The sequence below is a fragment of the Anguilla rostrata genome, chromosome 3 (assembly GCF_018555375.3).
Source record: "Anguilla rostrata isolate EN2019 chromosome 3, ASM1855537v3, whole genome shotgun sequence".
Classification (NCBI taxonomy): Eukaryota; Metazoa; Chordata; class Actinopteri; order Anguilliformes; family Anguillidae; genus Anguilla; species Anguilla rostrata.
The window spans coordinates 22,053,006-22,073,021 of NC_057935.1; the positions used below are offsets into that span (position 1 = coordinate 22,053,006).

The following is a 20,016-nucleotide window of genomic DNA, read 5'->3' on the forward strand; positions in this document are numbered from 1 at the left end:
ACATAAAACATAAGAAACTACAGAAATGGTTAAGAGTGATGATCACACCATGGGAAAAACTGAACAAAACAGTGGTATAGAAGACTATCTTTATTCCAAAAAAAAATAAAGACAAACTTTATTCCAACACAAGAAAAATATTATCTTGAACATATTAAAAAATGGCACCAAAAGCAGACATTCACCTCCTAAATTAAACTTCTATTAATTAACAAATTAATCTATTTGTTTATTAGAGGCCAATGATTAGTAATGTAGTAAGTTGACAGGAAATACTTTCTTGTGAAATATTTTGTACTGAAGAAAAATGTCCTATTGGGTGAGGGCTTCAAACATTAAGTGTGAATAACACCATTCCCTAATTTTCTGTACAATGCTGATGACATTTTCAAGCAACTCTAGTAGCAACCAGTGTCATCTGCCTTGGAGTAATAAATGTTCTCATAATGAAAAGCATTTCAAGTATTTTAAAATAATTTCAGCTTGGCTACATTTAGGACAAACTGATTATTAAATATACAATCTATGGTATTCATGCAACGTTGCGGGCACAGCTCCTGAAATCGGGGTGACGAGTGGCAGTCCTGCTCTGAGCCGCAGGAGTGTGTGAGACAGGGGGCTGATGGGACAGTCAGTCCTCCACAATCTCCAGAAGGCTGTTCAGATGGAGCCCACAGGCCAGCTCCTCACTCTGGCTAACTGAAATCAGTCTGTGGAGCTCTTTCAGTCTCTGGGCCATAGACACCGGCCTGCTTCTCAGACTGCCGCTCTCCAAACCGTCTCCATGGGCATCACTGTCAATCTCCTACGGGTGCAGAAAAAGCATGGAGCATTACTTTCTACTTTCTCTTAAACTGGAGTCCATTTTGCTTCTGACTTTTGAGAATTAGCTAGCGTAATCAATATATTTAGTTAAATTTCTACACGGATGTGCATTTATTGCCTCTGTTGCATGCAACTTCTGAAGTGCTAATGACCAATAACTACTATACAGGACACTGTTTGCAAAAAGCATGATATTTAGCTTAAGTAATCAAGATGTTTTGTTAAACTGCTACATGGATGTACATTTATTGCCTCTAAAAGACACATGCAACTTCTGAAGAGCTAGTACTCTTATGGCTAATAACTACTACATTGCTGGGCCTGTTCACATAAAGTGTCCAGTGTAGCTTGTGCAGTGTGGTAAACTGAACGTGACTGAGTGCTGTGGGGCAGGGTGGTTGCCTGGGTTACCTGAGCGTGTGCAGTGCAGACAGCGCTGGCTTTAGGGGCGGGTGTCATCATTTCGGGGACAGAGATGAGCGAGGAAGGCATGAAGGCAGGCATGGAGAAAGTGTCCATGGGATCCCTCTCCAACCAGCACTGCAGCTGCTCCTCAAACCTGCAGGGGGAGCCAGTGAGTCACAGAGCAAAGCACTCTCCATGCGTCTCAGTAACAAACACACTATATACAGTACATGGGGCATACGTCACAGAAACACAAAAATGCTCTGCAGAAAATCATTTCATATCGAGTCAGTCCGCACCTTATCCATTGCCAGGACTGCTTAGGGGTTTTTGAGCTCCTAATTCAATTCGTTACATGAGAGGAAATCTGTTAAGAGTGTTTCACACGGCTTGCATTTTACAGAGATTAACCGTGAGAAACCCCTCAGTATGCCAAAGGAGCTTTACTTACGGTGTAAAGCACTTTGTGCAGCAAGCAAGGAAAGTGCTGTATAAATAACTGCGTGGGTGTGTGTTTGTGCGTGTGTTTATGTGCGGGTGTGCGCTGTGACCTCTGACCTCTGGCTCCGGCTCTTCTCCTCCTGCAGGTCGGAGAGAACGCGCTGCGGCAGCAGCTCTCGGGGGGAGGGGGTGTGGGTGATGTCCAGCGTGGCGCGGGGGGGCGGAGTCGGCGGCGGGCTGTGGAAGAGCCTCTGCCGGAGACGCGGCGTAGCCGGGGCGGGCGTGGGACTCTGCCCCGAGACGGGCGCGGCCCTGGAGCGGGAGAGAGAGAGAAAAGCAAGCCCGTCAGGCACCGTCGGGTGGGGGGAGGGCGGGGCGGGGCTCCGCTCCTCACGTCCGACGCCGCTCTCTCACCGATCGGCCTCCTGCTGCGTGTCCCGGTGAGTCTGAGCCACCGCCGCGGTCCAGCTGCTCGGGGGGCTGAAGTCCGTCAGTCTGTCCTTCTGGAAGTACACCAGGATCTCCCCGTCCTCCGTAATGGCATCTGGAACGGTGTGCGATCAGAGGTGGATGGCGTACAGTTACGTTAGCTTGCCTATTCACTTTTTGCCCTGCTACAGAGTCACTGACTAAATGTACATTAACAGAACTACACAAAGGGACAGACCAATGGGACCACGCATGGCGAACGTGCAACAGAACAGGCAATAGTGCAACGGAATTCAAAATGCTCTATGGAAAATCTGGTAAGAGGCACTGAGGCACGCTGGGGGATCTGAACTGGCGGTCGGCTTCCGGTTGGCTGGCTGGAAGGAAGTCTCGCTCAGCCGGGGCAACCATAGGTCACACACAAGAACTGCAGAGGGCAGGAGGGGTCAGGCAGTGAAGCCTGGGAAGTGAGGGGAAACAGCCTCCTCCGCGCATTCTTAAGGGCAAGAGCTTGTGGCCATTGAACGCAGAATGTAGAAAGCCAAGGTGATTTAACAACCAATGAAAACCTCATCGGTCTATTTTTTTTGTGATCACAAATTTCATGACGTGCAGCAGTTTGTGAAACAATGGCTGTTTTGGTCCAGAAGCCTTGGGAAAACATTTATGAAAATGTGCATATTTTATTACATTTTACATATCGCACGATCAGCTTTTCACATGAAACGTACCCGGTCGTTAATCAAGTGTCAAACTACAATCGGGGACTTTTAATTTTGCCTTCAAAAGTTTGACATTCCCCATTCACTTCAATGGGAGCTCCAATGTTTTGCCCTCAACACATGCAGTACAGGCTTACTTCCAGGACTGTGCTTGCCAATTTAAATTTGCATGTCTATGGGAGTAACGGCAGATCAATGAGGGGGGAATTGCATAGCGCAGTGGTTCTCAAACTCGGTCCTGGGGGACTCCTGTGCGTGCTGGTTTTCATTCCAACCTCAACAGCAATCCCAGAATTTTAACACGCTGTTAATTTTTCTTAATTAGGTGCTTTTCATGTTTTAGAGCTGGGGTTCCAGAAAGGGCCGGTGTGGGTGCACACCCCTGATTCTACTAATCAATCACTAGAGTCATTGCTAAGCACCTTGATTAGTAGAATCAGGATCAGGTGTGTGCACCCACACTGGCCCTTTCTGGATAAGACTGGGGACCCCAGCTCCAAAACATGACAAGCATCTAATTAAGAAAAATTAACAGCTAGTTAAAATTCTGGGATTGCTGTTGAGGTTGGAATGAAAACCAGCATACACAGGGGTCCCCCAGGACCGAGTTTGAGAACTACCGGTATAGCAGGATAGCAAGAGGGGAGCAGAACCAAGGAGAACACAAAAAAGGCTACGCCCACTGGCGCACGGGGCGTGACATGTACCCACGGTGTGAAGGCCGGGGGGGTCACTTCAGCCGAAACGCACACACAGCCATACCCTCAAGGCCTCCAGCAGCCCCCTCAGCGGGACTCACCTTCGGACAGGGGGGACTCCGGGGGACGCCAGTCCTTCAGCCGGTGGTCGATGCAGAGCACCAGGATCTCGTCCCAGGGCACCTGGCGGAAGGACAGCCCCCCGCCGTGGCCCTCCTCGTCGGCCCCCGAGGGAGGAGGCGCCCCCTGCTGGCAGCGAGCGAGAACGCGCCCCAGCAGGTTCTCCAGGCGGGACATGAGGAGGGGCTGGCTGTGGCGGGACAGGGGGATCTGGGACGCGTACTGGAAGATGGAGGCGCACAGCCGGGGCCAGGGGGCTACGGACGGACAGAAGACGGGAGGACATAAGACGCCACGTCACCTCAGAAATGGTGATGCAAAACCCCTTACTCGACCACAGCCTGTGCCAGCAGACTGCCGATGCCTCACACAACGTGCTCTCGTGTAACAGTCAGTGTTTAAGACACGGGCCGGAACACAATTAGCATTTGTCTTTTAAACTTTTCCTTCAACTCAGTTTGACAAGTTATTTTTAGCGATTACTGAACTCACCAAACTGTTAGTGAATAAAAATACATAACTCTTGCTTCGAATTGTTAGAGAAAGGTCAAGACACGAGTGGACTGACTGCCAGGCCACTCTTCAGATCTGCTGCTGTTGTTTCTGTTCAGTGTAACAGAGTGGCACTCTGCTATGAAGCTGCATGTGCTGCCAGTTACAGATGGTGTGGTGGCCCAAACGCATCCAGGGTACCCAGTGTACCCAGTTGAAGTAAAGGCTAATGCAGTGTGTGGGTAAAAGCTAAACACACAGCGTGGGATAAAACAAAAAAAGGCAGCGCTCAGCGCGCGTGGGAACGGCGCGGACGCACCCGAGGCGGGGGGCAGGTCCCACTCGGGGATCTGCAGGCTCAGGACGGCCCTCTGCAGCCAGGCCAGGTGCTCGGGGGAGTTCCAGCCCAGGGGGGGCAGCAGGCCGCCGGCCCCCGGCAGGCAGAACTCGGCCAGGGGCCAGGAGAGCCCCGCCAGGCCGTCGGACGAGAGCAGGCCGGACAGGAAGCGCAGCGCGCTGTTGTAGAGGTCGACGATGGGGGCGGGCTCCTGGCAGGGGAGCCCCGCCCCCTCCCTGTCCTGCTTGTCCTGGTGCAGCCTGGAGCCGAACTCGCGGCAGAGACCGCCCTCCACGAACTGCACCAGCGTCTGAGAGCACAGGCTGACCGGGGCTGGGGAGCGAGCGGCCAGCCACTGCACTGCCTGGCCGATCTGGGGGGAGGAAGAGAGGGAGGGAGAGAGAGAGAGAGGGAGAGAGAGTGGGAGGGAGGGAAGAGTGAGAGAGGGGAGAGGGAGAGGAGAGGAGAGAGGAGAGAGGAGGAGGGAGAGAGAGGGGAGGGAAGGGAGAGGGAGAGAGAGAGGGAGGGAGGAGGGAGGGAGAGAGGAGAGAGGAGAGGGAGGGAGGTAAGAGAGAGGGAAAGAGAGGGAGAGGGGAAGGGAGAGAGAAGAGAGGGAGGGAGGGAAGAGGAGAGAGAGAGGAGAGGGAGGGGGAAAGAGAGAGAAGAGAGAGGGAGGGAGGGAAGAGAAAAGAGGATGAGAGGAGGGGGGGAAGGAGGAAGAGAGGGAGGAGGGAAGAGTGAGAGAGAGAGGGAGAGGTAGGTAAAGAGAGAGGGAAAGAGGGAGAGGGGGAAAGGGAGAGAGAAAGAGAGGGAGGGAGGGAGAGGGAGAGAGAAAGAGGGATAGAGAGTGAGGGAGGGGGGAGCGAGAAGGGGAGAGGAAGGGAGAGGGGGAGATAGACAGAGAAAAAGAGAGGGAGAGAGGGCATGGTGTTAAGTCTCAGAATAACCTTCCTCATTCACCAGCCACACTCTGAACTGGGCTGTCATTTAAATACATGTGTGCTGTAAGGGGAATACTGTGTCTGACCTGTTCAGAGCCCTGCAGGTCGCTGGTGGTCTCAGGGATGTGTACGAACACAAACTCAGAAATCAACCCGTCCTCCACCATTGCTGGCAGAAACAGATCTTCACAGGGACAAAGAACTTCAGTTTAAAGATCACAATTTTAGTCAGTGTTATTAATAAGGCATCTCAGAACAGGAGTACTGATCTGGGATCAGTTTGGTATTTTATCTCATAATGAATATGGTTAGGATATGTCCTGGATGAACTGATTCTGGATCAGCAAGATGACTGAAACATGTTATGAACACAAGCCCTGATCTTAAGAGTCAAAGACAGGCCAACCCGGGGACGGGATCGCTCGTGCCGTACCTTCCTCCAGTTTCTGATCGCTGATTGGCCGATCGCTCCGCTCAGGCACCACCACCGCCAGCGGGAGGGCGGGCATCCCGGCGCTGGCCTGCTGGAGCTGACGGAGCTGCAGGACGGCGGAGATGAGGAACACCTCCTCCTGCTCCTCCTGCTCCTCCGGGCTCTCCTCCCTGGAGCCCAGCAGCGGGGGCAGGAGCAGCACGAGGGCGCTGGTGCCCTGCAGGTCCTTCTGCGTCTCCAGCAGAGCCTGGCCCTCCTCATTCAGGGGCCCCCGGGCCACCTGAGCCAAAATGAGCACAGCCACAATCACAACCGTGAACAAACCACAACCATAACCCCAATCATAACCGTAAACAAACCACAACCACAATCACAACCGCGAACAAACCACAATCACAACCATGAACAAACAACAACCATAAAGAAGCCACAACCACAACCATAACCACAATCAGAACCATGAACAAACCACAATCACAATCATAACCATGAACAAACGACAGCCACAACCACAATCACAACCGTGAACAAACCACAACCATAACCACAATCATAAGCACGAACAAGCCACAACCACAATAACAATGACAATTACAATTACGACCATGAATAAACCCCGGTCACAATCACAATTACAATCCCAATTACAACCATGAAAAAACCACGGCCACAATCATAACCACAACCGCAGACAAACCACAACCACAATCACAATCAGGAACAAACCACAATCACATCCACACAAAATCAATAAGACCACAGCCATCTTTAAGGACAGCCATACTCCCACTCCATAATTGCAACCACAACCAGCCACGACACCTACACATAGATATCAGCAACAACCGCAACCAAGGGATACAAACATGAAAAGCACCTGTTGGCCCCAAAGACAATGTGAACCCGCAACTGCACTCACCTTAACACACACGTGAACTTTGTGAGTCTGCTCTTGGGAGCTCACGAGCTCGTTACTGATGGAGAGAGTCTCCATCTTAGCCCCCTGCTCTGCGGCTGGGTCACATGACCGCTCGTCCCCGCTGAACTTGGCCTCCAGCCAATCGGTCAAAATCCTACAGGGCAGGAGAAGGACAGCAAACGTGAGGGCGTTGAGGCCTTGGATCCCGCTGAGCGAAGACGACGGGGGTCCTGCACGCACGCACACACCTGCAGGCTATGTTCGCCTCGCTCTCCTGGTTGCTGGGCAACAGGAGAGCGGCCTTCCAGAAGATTCTGTCGGTCGAGTGCGAAACGTTCTCCACTACAAGGCGGGGCAGGTCCAGTGGGGTCCACACCGACTCACTGTGGAAGACGCAAGGAATGTGTCACAGGAATAACCTCATGAATCTCCCCAGGTATGGATCACATCTCATCACCTAAGTCAAAACCGGAGAGTGATTTTTCTGATTTTTGTTTTTTCTGGATCTTTCTCAGAGAGTTGATCCTACGTCTGAAATGGTACAGTAACAACACTCAGCTATCCCACCACAGCAAGCTGGGTCAATTGGTGTTCATCACCTCAGTAACAGCCGATAGAACTGAACAGCTGGTAGTAGAATAAATACACCTCAGTAACAGCTTCTAGTAGTCTACACTCCCTTCAGTAACAGCTAGTATTAGTGAAAACTCACCTCAGTAACAGCTAGTATTAGTGAAAACTCACCTCAGTAACAGCTAGTATTAGTGAAAACTCCCCTCAGTAACAGCTAGTATTAGTGAAAACTCACCTCAGTAATGCCGTAGTAGATGTGACTCCTCAGTACATATAGACTCCCTCAGTAACAGCTAGTATTAGTGAAAACTCACCTCAGTAACAGCTAGTATTAGTGAAAACTCACCTCAGTAACAGCTAGTATTAGTGAAAACTCACCTCAGTAACAGCTAGTATTAGTGAAAACTCCCCTCAGTAACAGCTAGTATTAGTGAAAACTCACCTCAGTAACAGCCGGTAGTAGTGCTGTACTCTCATCTGGTGGATTGTTTCTTGCCTCATTTTCAGTAATCTGCAGTTATAACATTGACACAGGAATCAACACCAGCTGAGGTACACAGGGGGGAAGTGTGTAAGTGTGTGTGTGTGTGTGTGTGTGGTGGGGGGGGGGTGAGGTACACACTGAGGGGGAAGTGTGTAATTGTGTGTGTGTGGATGGGGGGGTGCTGAGGTACACAGCAGGCAGAGATGAGAGCAGCTCACCTGGTGCAGGACACGGTCATGTGACCCGTGTTGCCGAGGTCGACCACGCCGCGGGCCAGCTGGTCCAGGCAGGGGGCGGACGGGGCGCTGGGGAGCAGAGCTTTGAGCTTGAAGCGCAGGTCCACGTAGCAGGGAGCGGCGGGGAAGCCCCGCATCTGCCTCTTCAGCTGCCTGCGCACGGCCACCACGTCGCGCCACCTGAGAGAGAGAGAGACACACGCGCATGAGCGCACGCACGCACGCACACACACACGCACGCACACGCGCACACGCGCACACGCGCACACACGCACACACGCACACACGCACACACACGCACAAACACACACGCACAAACACACACACACACACGCACGCACACACACATATTCAACTGCCTGTCCAGCGTGCACTGACTCTGATGTGTTGTGCACTGACGGTTTAAGGATGAAGACGCGTCCTCCTCCCCCTCACCTTTTCAGGAACTTGTGAATGCGCTTGAGCTCCACCTCCAGCACCTCCTGAGCGACCAGGGAGATCTCGCCCAGCAGCGTCTCCTCCACCAGGCTGCCGCACACCTCCTCCGAGCTGCGGGAGACGCACTCCGCCTTCTCCTCCTGCGCACGCCTGGAACACGCACACACACACACACACGCGCACACACACACACCCACAGGTACGCACACACACACACACCCACAGTTACGCACACACACACACACCCACAAATATACGCAGACACACACACACACACACACACACACACGTTATTACCTCCCGCCCGCTTCTCAGTGCCCACCCTCAGCTCTCTCCCTCCGCCCCATCCCGCAGGGCGTCGGCGGTCTCGCCGGTGACCCACCTGATCTCGGAGGCGGCCGCGTCCTCGATGCACTCGGTCAGGACCTCCTGGCTGATCTCGGCGCAGAGCGCCTCGCTGAACCGGTCCAGGAGCAGCTCGCGCTCCTGCTTCCTCCTGCAGGGGGACGCCACAGACACACGCGCGCGGGGTGAGAAACAGAGACGCGGGGTACGCGCGCGCTCGCTTCCTGCGCTGCGTAACGGGAGCGCCCGACAGACCTGGCCTCCTCCAGCCTCCTCCTCTCCTCCGCCTTCCTCTCCTTCTCCGCGCTGACCTCGGAGGCGCACACCTCCCCCAGCACCTGCTCCAGCACCTCGCTCACCAGCGCCTCCACCTGGCTGTCGCACACGCTGCAGGGGAACACAGACCTGCCTGAGCAACGAAACGCGACCTTGGCGGCTCGGCGGTCCCGACAGCCGTCCCACTGTAACCTCCGCTTAAAATATCCATGCTATGACTTACAATCCTATACCCTCGGAGTGTGTTTGTGTGTGTGTGTGTGTGTGTGTGTGTGTGTCTACGTGTGTACGTGTGCACAGAAGGCATTAATAATCCCTTGCACAGCAACTGTGTTTTAATATATCATACCTACGAGGTATAAAATTAGGTGAAAAACGCCTATGAATATAAACAATGGATGTGCATTAGCCATGCTGTTCTACGTGCTAGTGCTGTGTCTCAATCATCTCAGGGAGGGACAGGGGGAGAGAGAGAGATGGAGAGAGACAGAGAGAGACAGAGAAAGAGAGACAGAGAAAGAGTGACAGAGAGAGAGAGAGAGAGAGAGAGAGAGAGAGAGAGAGAGCGCCCATTTAGGAAGAAAGCACAGTCACTCTTACCTCAGCGCGGTGGAGACGTACTGCGTAGCCGTGCCGGCCAGCTCGGAGCACTCCGTCTCCAAAACCTCCTCCAGGACGGACTCCAGCTCCGCCGCGATGTCCTGAGCGGGGCAGAAGGACAGTGAGGCGCTGCACGGGCCCACACAAACCCCCCTACCCTTTCATCGCTTCACCCTTCCGCGCTCGACTAAAACCAAGCCCAGATTCTGCCTTGAATGGGTGGGAAAACGGATTAAGACCCTTTCAAAACGGTGCTCCCGTTCCACGCTCACCTGGTCAGTGTAGACAGGCTCGGGCTTGGGCGGCGGCGACGGGGGTCGGGCGGGCTGAGGTAGGCCAATAGGAGGGAAAGGCTGCTGGAGGTCGGAGGTCACGGCCTCCTGGGGAAGCTCTCCCGGCTCCGGCTCGCTCCGCGGCTCTGGCGGCGACGGCCTGGGTTTGGGCGGGGCTCTGACCTCCAGGTCCATCAGGGGCCGCAGCTCCGGTGGCCCCGTCCCCTGCTTCTGTGGGACAGCTGGGATGGGGAGGGGGGAGGATCGGGTATCATCAGCCCAAAAAAAGTAATTACACAATTACACACATAGTCAAATGGCCAATGACCCTAGAACAAATGGCCAATTCCCTCAGAACAAATGGCCAATGTAGAGAGCACCAGCGTGCGCCAGTAGAGGGCGCCGGCGTACCTCCTAGCAGGGCCCCCTTGTGGGCGGGGTCGGCCAGGTGCACGTCGCCGCGGTACTTGTTGCGGGAGTCGAAGCTGCAGACGGGGGCGTGCTGGGGCGGGCTGGGCAGGGGACCCCCGTTCACCACCTCCCCGATCAGAACCGCCCTCTTCCCCCTTATGTCCTCAGACCTCCGGAGGGGGACCGGCAGCTCGGGGTCCTGGAAGGAGGTGCGATTCAACTCCACCATCCTGAGGATCAGAACCAGAGACGGGGGTAAGGACGGTCATTAGCAATCATTCACAGAGACAGGCGTACGGGTGGTCATTAACAATCATTCACAGAGACAGGCGTAGGGATGGTCATTTACTCTCATTCACAGAGACAGGCGTAAGGGTGGTCATTAACAATCATTCACAGAGACAGGCGTAAGGGTGGTCATTTACTCTCATTCACAGAGACAGGCGTAGGGATGGTCATTTACTCTCATTCACAGAGACAGGCGTAGGGATGGTCATTTACTCTCATTCACAGAGACAGGCGTAGGGACGGTCATTAACAATCATTCACAGAGACAGGCGTAAGGGTGGTCATTTACTCTCATTCACAGAGACAGGCGTAGGGATGGTCATTTACTCTCATTCACAGAGACAGGCGTAGGGATGGTCATTTACTCTCATTCACAGAGACAGGCGTAGGGATGGTCATTTACTCTCATTCACAGAGACAGGCGTAGGGATGGTCATTTACTCTCATTCACAGAGACAGGCGTAGGGATGGTCATTTACTCTCATTCACAGAGACAGGCGTAGGGATGGTCATTTACTCTCATTCACAGAGACAGGCGTAAGGGTGGTCATTTACTCTCATTCACAGAGACAGGCGTAGGGATGGTCATTTACTCTCATTCACAGAGACAGGCGTAGGGATGGTCATTTACTCTCATTCACAGAGACAGGCGTAAGGGTGGTCATTAACAATCATTCACAGAGACAGGCGTAGGGATGGTCATTTACTCTCATTCACAGAGACAGGCGTACGGGTGGTCATTAACAATCATTCACAGAGACAGGCGTAAGGGTGGTCATTAACAATCATTCACAGAGACAGGCATAGGGATGGTCATTTACTCTCATTCACAGAGACAGGCGTAACGGCAGTCATTAACAATCATTCACAGAGACAGGCGTAGGGATGGTCATTTATGCTCTGTGAAACGCAGTCACGCCTCGCACACGCTCAGTCCGTACTGCTGGGCGAAGCGGAGTCACCCACCCCTCGCACACGCTCAGTCCGTACTGCAGGGCGAAGCCGAGTCACTCACCCCTCGCACACGCTCAGTCCGTACTGCTGGGCGAAGCGGAGTCACCCACCCCTCGCACACGCTCAGTCCGTACTGCAGGGCGAAGCCGAGTCACTCACCCCTCGCACACGCTCAGTCCGTACTGCTGGGCGAAGCGGAGTCAGACTCACCCCTCGCACACGCTCAGTCCATACTGCTGGGCGAAGTCGGAGGCCTCCCCGGCGCTGCGGAACATCAGCATCCTGACCAGGTCGTCCACCGGGAAGAAGGTGGATCTCTGAGCCACGGTGTACGCCACGTTCAACGCCCTCAGCGCCTCCCGCCTCACCTGCGCCATTCAAGAGGCAGAGTTCACGTCCGTGAACCTCCCGAATCGACACAGTCTACCACAACGGTGATTTACACAAGCTCATATTGACCAAAATAAGTGAAGAAAGCATGGAATGCGTAAGGGCGGTACGTTTGGGAGCCGTGGACCTGACCTGGTTGAAGTAGCGGTGGAGGATGCAGCCGGACAGGTAGGACGCGCCCCGGACCAGCTTGAAGAAGCGGACGAAGTTGTTGTTGTTGAGAGCCGCGAAGGCCTGGACCGCGAAGTGCACCTCGGGAGAGTTCCGTATCTCCGAGCGGAACTGCTGCACCTCCCTGAGGGGGAGGAGCAACACACACACACACACACGCACGCACACACACACACACACACACGCGTACAAACACACACACACACACACGTGTACAAACACACACACACACGTACAAACGCAGGAACACATACGTACACATATTTATCTTTCATTACATTACATTTATCTGGCAGACGCTTTTATCCAAAGCGACGTACGAAAGTGCATTTCATGCTCATGGACAACTACGAAACACAGGTTTATTAGGATACGGTACTCATTTCGTACAGCTATTTCTAGCCAAGAACACAGTTTAGTTCACACAGCGAACACCGTTTGGACCTAACTTATGCCAAGCCAAACATTCATTCAGCCAATGAGCCTTTCTAGTAACACTACCGCCCACTGGAGTGTACTATTTGGTCTGAAACCACGGTAACGGCGCGAGCAGGGGACTGACCGCAGAATGTCCCCGTCGTCCAGCTTGAGCAGCACGTTGTACTGGCGGAACTCGGCCTCACGGGGGCAGTAGACCTCCCGGGTGGCCAGGTCCTGGTACATCTCCTTCAGGCTCTGCAGGCACTTGGTCATGTTCTCGTTGTTGATCTTGGCATCGAAGGACATCATGGGCTCCTGGCACAGGTGGTGGGCGCAGTGGATGTGGAAGCGAGTGCACTTCTCGATGAGGGACACGGTCAGCGGGTCACACAGGTGCTGCTGGGTTATGTCCTGCAGGGGGCGCCACAGGTCAGCATTAATGCTTCATATTAACCAGAGCATATATTACAATGGTTGTCAAGTCCAGGTGGGCTAGAATGGAAACTTGAGTGGTGGTTGGCGGAATGTGACCATTGTTGTAGTTTCAGTACGGAAACTTGTTAGCAACATAGTTTTTTAAAAGCACATAACGGCTTCGAAATTCACGGCTGAGATATTCATGAGTGAAATTCATGTCGTAGAACAAAAGGTGAAACTCTCTTAAGCTTACGTTAACTACAGACCTCATTTTCTGCTGAAATCAAAATCCCTATGGGAAATATGCATAGGAAATCTGCTGAGGAAACCCATGGCTCAAAAAAGCTAACTCACTTCCGGGTTTTGGACGATTGTGGAAACTGTGGCACTCCATACAGCTCCTTCATTACAATTTGACCTATGACCTCATCCAACAAGCACAGGAAGTTTCTCGCTCCCTTATCAACCGTTATCAGCCACACAAGCCCCCCTCCAAACAGAAGTGCTCCGATGTAACCAAATGCTGTGGTAATTTTTGGGTGCTATCAGACATCTCCAGCAGGGGGCGCCAGCAGGGCTTACCTTGCGGATACCTCGGGTCCTGTTCCACACAAAGTCATACCAGTCGCGGTAGTTGTCCTCGCCCTGGTCCATGACCTGCGTGACCAGGTAGTCCATGGTCATGCTCAGTACGGGGAGGGGCCTCAGCTCATGGGGGAGGGGCTCTTCCTGGTCAGCTGACGACCTGCTGTACTCTTTAATGGCCGCTGTGTGGTCCACCTGTGGGAAAAGGCAGAGACACGCCAAGATGTTAACCAACATCTGTGAACAAAGTAATGAGCAGCTCTTAACACTGGAGAAAGCAACATTTGACATTATTTTAGAGGAGAAGAAGTAGTAGTAGTAGTAGTAGTAGTAGCAATAATTGTAGAAGTAGCAGAAGTAATAGAATAAGTAGCAGTAGAAGTAGTAGTAGAAGTATTAGCAGCAGTAGAGGAAGAAGTGTAAGTATTGAAATAAGTAGCAGTAAAAGTAGTAGTAGAAGTAGTAGAAAAAGTATTAGAATAAGTAGCAGCAGAGGTAGTAGCAGTAGTTAGACAGGCACATTACCTTCTCTGTGTTTGGGACGACCTCGTAGGAGCTGAGCTGATTTCGGGTCTCTCTCATGTAGCGCTCTTTCTCCGGGCACATGTCAGGACACGTCCCCACAAACACTTTGGACAGCACCAGGTCCGTTCTCTTGGGCCGGCCTGCACCAATTATAACAGAACACCCTGTGTTACTTTACCTGGCAGGTAGCAGGCAAAACACCAGGATCACCAGTAAGGAGATCGGCACAGCCCTGAATCCTGCTTCGCTAATGCAACATTACTCAACTTCGAAAGTCAAAAGTTTTTAAGGACCGAATTTCTTCTCTTTTGGTCTCCATAATTTTAAAATGGCTAAATCCATATCGACCCTCATCACAGGACCCTCTGCTACAAATCTGGGAAAGCGCAGGTATCCACACTCTCTCGCCCCCGAAGCATGCAACGTTAAACACCGCTTCTCATCACACCGCGGCTCGCTAGTCAGGTACCCGCGTCTGCGGAAGAAGCTTTGTGTGCAGCTAAACGGGTAAACTCGCAGGCACAGCATTCACCAGCGGGGGGCGCAAGAGAGCAACAAGACAGGGATCCCTGCGGACCGAACGCTCCCCGGCTCTGGGAAACAGTAGCGTCGATTATGCGTCGCCACACAGGGCTACTGCCCGGTCGGTGCTGGCACAGCCGGGATTGAGTCCCGGACCGTGGGGTTCAAACACGCACCGTAACGGGAACTGCGCCTTAACCGGATGAGCCACCCAGCCTTATTTCTATACCCACGCTCTTCTTCTGCACAGCTAAAGAAACAGGCCACGCACAAACACGCAGACAATCGAGCACGCCGACAGTTTACGAGGATGATTCATAGCGGAAAGTTCCGGAAGCTCCAAGCAGGGCGATGGCGCGCGGGCCGCCCTACCCTGCCGCAGAATCTTGTCCCTCTGCTCCAGCAGGCGGTACTTCTCCTCGGCGCTCTCGCACAGCTGGCCCACCAGGTGCAGGAGGGAGGAGGGCAGGCGTTCGGCCGGGCGGTCCGGACTCGAACCCTCCGCTTCGGGCTCCGGCTGCGCCTCCGTGTCGAACTGCAGGGACTTGGCGACGCTGGGCTTCTTCACCGGAGAGCTGAGGTGCAGAAGAGACACTCAGACATCTGACTTGAAAGCATATCAAAACCACACAGGTGATCCAGAATCCAGGCAGCACGATCAGCTACATACTTTTAAGCGGGAAAGGTCTCCCTCTGCTCTGGCTGATGTGCTGAAGGTTCTAACTGGCTGTGTCACTATTAATATTCATGAGAGGGCAGTGGATGAGCGTAGAACCCCAATACCTAGCATAGCAGCATATTTAGCACCAAAAATCTGTTATCGACCAGAATCGCCTAAAGCAGTGGTGGAAGCAGTACTTTAGGGCACTGGTGCCCAATCATGTGGCATGGAGGGCTGAGAATATGCAGCTTTTCGTTCTAACCAATCACTCCATGGTACATGATTGGGCAGCACAGCCCTGAAGTATGTGTGGATAAAACCTCTTAATAAACTGCAATTAACCGTTCTGAATCAAACTTGAGAAATCATTCTTGGTGGCCCACAGCTACACATGAATCTTTAGCTCACCTGACCCCTGATTGACTACAGAGCTTAGAGTAAAAGAAAGAACATGGCCAGTGAATGGAGGAGCTCATACACTCCCACATGCAGTCAAACTGACCATGACGTGTAACGACTGACGATTCCATACGATTGGTGTCCTCACGAAACAACGTCATAAGAGATCCAGGGTCCGGGTCACGCTTACCCTTTGGTTATGGACGCGCTGGTGCCGGCGGCTGGGGAGCGAGGGAGGGGTTTTCGGAGAGCGGCGGGCTGGAAGCCCCCGCCTCTGGGGTCCGCTCGTTCTCTGGCCGCCTTCTTCTCCTCCGGAGCCATCTCCCCTTTCTCTCCTGGACCTGAATTGGGACACGACGCGTGAAAACTCAGGCACCTCGCGCCGAGAAAGCCCTTGCATGGCTGCCTCACTAAGTGACGTCCATTGAGCTTCCAGACGTTCCTGTTCTGCAAGCTCAATGTGAGGGCTGCTGGTCTTCATGCATCACGGCAGCTCTAGCAAAACACTTTTCTCCAATATAGTAAAAAAAAAACAAAAAAAACAGCTAAATAAACCATTAAAATTGGCAAGGGGCGGGGCAAAGGGTCCCATTTCAGCAGTGGTGCCCAATCATAGGCCATGGAGGCCCAAGAGGATGCAGGCTTTCATTCCAACAAACCACTTCACCTGCTGATTTCACTAATGAGTTCTATCCTCGCTGGTTGAAGGTGTGTTAATTAGTGAAATCGGTAGGTTCAGTGATTGGTTGGGATGAAAAGCTGGATACTCTCGAGACTCCGTGGCACATGACTGGACACCACTGCATGTAAGGGTGTCAAATGCAGCAGGACCTTGGCCGGTAACTTACTGAGTTTCTTCCTCTGCCAGAATATGAGGATCTCGTTCCCATGTAAGGACTTCCCCCTCTTCCTTGCCTTGGCAGCAGAGGCCTGCAGTAGGGACAGCAGCAATTACAATGGCGCTCACACACCTCTTAGCTCAGGCACAACTACACGCAGCCGTTTCTACAGGCTTTGCACTCGTACGGCAGCTCGTAATGGAGCGATAGCGGCCAATAACAGGCCGGGAAGGCGGCGCGTACGTGGTCGTGGAAGTGAACGATGGCCAGGTTCCTGTTGGGCCGGCACTGCACCATGCGCACCCTCCCGAAGCGGCCAAAGTGCTTCTGGAGGACGTCCTTGACGTTGAGCTTGGGCGGGATGTTCTTGCACTGGATGCTCGTGGAGTCCGTGGGCGAGGTCCCGCCCAGGCTGTCCGTGCTCTCCGTCCTCCGAGCGCGCCTCGCCGGGGATGTGGGATCCACCGCCGCCGCCGCCGCTGCCACCGCTGAAAACCAGTGAACGTTAAGCGGTACTGAAGCAAATACCTGAGCTTCAGCCAAAAAATGAAGACACAGGTTCCAGACAGTGTATCAGACAGACACTTAGGCATAGCCTCCTAAAATGTGAGGAACTCATTTTTTATTGCACATTAAAATAATTATCGACTTGTGCCAGACTACCAACATACTCAGCATTGGTTGACAATGAGGAAACCTCTGGCATGAACAACCATACTGTAGAATTACCAGTCAACGTCCAATCCAGAATTTCTAGTATATCTGATGTTTTCTACAGAAATAAATTGTAATTTAAAGAGAAGCAGAGGGAGAAGCAGGCAAATGTTTCTCTACAAGCTGCATTTACGGTTGGTATGTGCAACCAGGTCTGTCCCTGGGTTTCACTCCCTCCCAGAATAAGCCTATGAGGAGGTGCTGAGTGGTGCACTGCCGTAATGGGAGTGGACAGTTAGCTGAGCGAAGAGCAGCTCTGTACGTTACTCACCGGTTTCCCCAGCCGTCTCAGTGAATTCTCTGGTAGGGGCCGGCGCTCTGGGCGGGGTTAAGGTTTTCAGGGGCGGTTCAGGCCTCTCAACCTCCTCCCACTCCGGCGGGGGCTCCTCCTCCTTCCTGGGCTCCCTCTTGACGGGGTTGGCCGACGACTTCAGCAGGCTGCTCATGGCGTTGCGGAACAGCCCCCCGCCCGGGGCGCGGGTCCGCATCAGCGGCCGTTTGGCGGCGTGTCTGGCGGCCTCGCCTCCGGCTTGGGTTTCCTCCGCCTTACCCATCTTCCCCTGGGTGTCCCGCTCCCCCGACTCCTCCTTCCGCTTAGTTCCTTTCCCCAGGCTCCCGAACAGCACCTCCCCGGTGCTCTCCTCATCTCCTCCCGTATCCCCGGCCTCCGGCTTGGCCTTCGGCTCCCCGAAGGCCGACGCTTGGACGAAGCCCCTCCCCCCGGCGGAGGGGCCCGCGGAGGGGTGGAGGACTTTGGGCGAGAAGCTGAAGGAGGAGGCGGTGCTGGGAACGGGGGCGGGCTGGGGGGCAGAGCCGCTGTTGGAAGGCGCCGCCGGCTGGGAGAAGGTGAACTCCAGCTTGCCGCTGGTGGTGGGAAGCGGGTCCTTGTGCGGCAGGGCAGGGGCGGGGAAGGAGATGGAGGGGGCCGCCGCGGGCTGGGAGAAGCTGAAGTCCAGGGCGTTGGGCGCGTCGCCGGTCAGGAGGGAGAACCCGGAGCCGCCGGGGCCGCTGCTGTCCATGCTGGCGACGGCCGGCTGGGCCGAGCCGAACGGTTCGGCGGCCGCGGCGGGCTGGGAGCCGGCCGGCTCGGGGCTGGCGCTGAAGATGGGCTTGAACAGAACCTCGTCCGACGGCTTGAAGCTGAACTCCGACGTCCCGAACCCTCGGCTCTGAACGACGCTCTGAGCGCCCCCCGACGAGCCCGACGTGGCGCCAGGCAACGAAAACGCGGACGCTTGCCCGAAGGAGGGCTGGCTGAAGCTCATGGTCTGACCCGATCCCGAGGCAGGGGCGGAACCGACAGAGGACTGGGAAATACTGGAGGACAGACCGAATCCGGGCGTCTGTTGAGTGAAACCCGTTGGCTGTACGAACGCGGAGGTTTGACCGAAGGCGGACGTTTGTCCAAACACGGAGCTCTGAGTCTGTCCAATGGACTGCGCATAAGACGGTGGCGGGTTAAAGCCCGAGGCTCCCTGTCCCAGGCCCGACTGACCAAACACAGGGGGGTTCATTGATCCAGACGTGAAGGCAGAGTTCTGTCCCAACGCGGATGACTGTCCAGAAGCTTGTCCCAAACTGGTAGGTGTCCCGAACACGGAGCTCTGGCCCAAAGCTGACGTCTGTCCAAAGGCAGGAGTTTGGCCAAAGACGGAAGTCTGCCCAGGGTTCTGGCCGAAGCCCGGAGGCTGGCTGAAAGCTGATGCCTGCCCGAACGTCGACGTCTGTCCGAACGCCACATTCTGTTGCGTGTTGCTAGTACCTGGCTGCCCGAAGGACTGAAACAACCCAGTACTACGGCTGGAGTTACCAGGGGCCTGAAAAGCGCCGCCTTGCGTTTTTCCAAACAAACTGGGGGGATTCATCGTGGGAAAGAGAAAGTAAATGAACAGTACTCGTCTTATTTTATCATTTAAATGTTTTATCAATCACAAATAAGCATGTGTGGGTGTTCAAAAAATGTGCTGACTGCTGACGTTAGATTTTCTTTTTACTGCTGTCATAACGCGCATATTCCAAGACATTATCAACGTAGCTTTCGGTATGTCATCTTGCGTGTTATTAAGTTGTCAGGTCGTGTCTCTGTGGCACAATGATATCTGTGGGGGGAAAGATGTTTGTTATTGTTAGCGACTTCCATGAAATATTTAGCGAAACATTTTGCAAACCGGCTAAGTGAAAGTAAGGGAGTTACCTTGTTTGAGAAAAACGCTTAAGCTGCTACATTTAGATAATTCTACAAAACGCTTAAGCTACTACATTTACGTACTCCTACACATGCAAAGAAACGGCAAGTTAACTTAGTAAAAAGCATTATACTTACATCTCCAGCATTCACTCGGTATTAAGAGGGAAACATAAACAACACGCTTACACTTTCCGGTTCCGGTCTTACAAGTTCAAGTGTCCGACTGTGAAATGCAACCGCATTCCCGGTTCCGCCTCAATGATGGTATAATGTCTTAGCGTAAGCATGAAGTTACGGGTTTCGTTCTGTTATTCCTAGTTATCTGCTCTACTTTAGCTTCATTAATTTGCACATTTGAACTCTTCGTGCCCACCCGTGTTCAGTACCTGTACAGGTATTCTAATTATTGGCTTCCTGATGTCACATTTTATTGGTTAGTCTAGTAAACTAGCTAACTAGCAGTTAGCTACACACTTCCGGAGCAAACAGCATTGAAGCAGCATCTTGCTTATTGTGGATACTTTTATCCAGCTTTTTCCAGACTCA

The 20,016-nt window shown here is 53.3% G+C and overlaps 1 protein-coding gene across 2 annotated transcripts; it reads right to left on the reverse strand.

Moving 5' to 3' along the window:
• Positions 1–75: 75 nt before the first annotated feature.
• mcm3ap (minichromosome maintenance complex component 3 associated protein) lies at positions 76–19,748 on the reverse strand. Of its 2 annotated transcripts, none has more exons than XM_064326771.1 (29): positions 19,606–19,748; positions 17,554–19,381; positions 16,812–17,056; positions 16,578–16,659; positions 15,920–16,070; positions 15,042–15,244; positions 14,148–14,287; positions 13,620–13,817; positions 12,763–13,031; positions 12,162–12,324; positions 11,850–12,007; positions 10,398–10,627; positions 9,987–10,228; positions 9,715–9,815; positions 9,094–9,225; positions 8,876–8,989; positions 8,491–8,643; positions 8,038–8,235; positions 7,778–7,846; positions 7,011–7,145; positions 6,763–6,916; positions 5,844–6,123; positions 5,497–5,594; positions 4,452–4,842; positions 3,622–3,897; positions 2,086–2,215; positions 1,789–1,983; positions 1,237–1,384; positions 76–805 (listed from the first exon to the last, which is right to left on the reverse strand). In XM_064326771.1, exons 2-29 carry the CDS (start codon positions 19,145–19,147, stop codon positions 632–634), a joined length of 6,423 nt encoding a protein of 2,140 aa, XP_064182841.1. In that variant the 5' UTR covers positions 19,148–19,381; positions 19,606–19,748; the 3' UTR covers positions 76–631. The 2 variants fall into 2 exon arrangements, with proteins under 2 accessions (XP_064182841.1, XP_064182842.1); XM_064326772.1 differs by having other exon boundaries at positions 19,477–19,612.
• Positions 19,749–20,016: the final 268 nt, after the last annotated feature.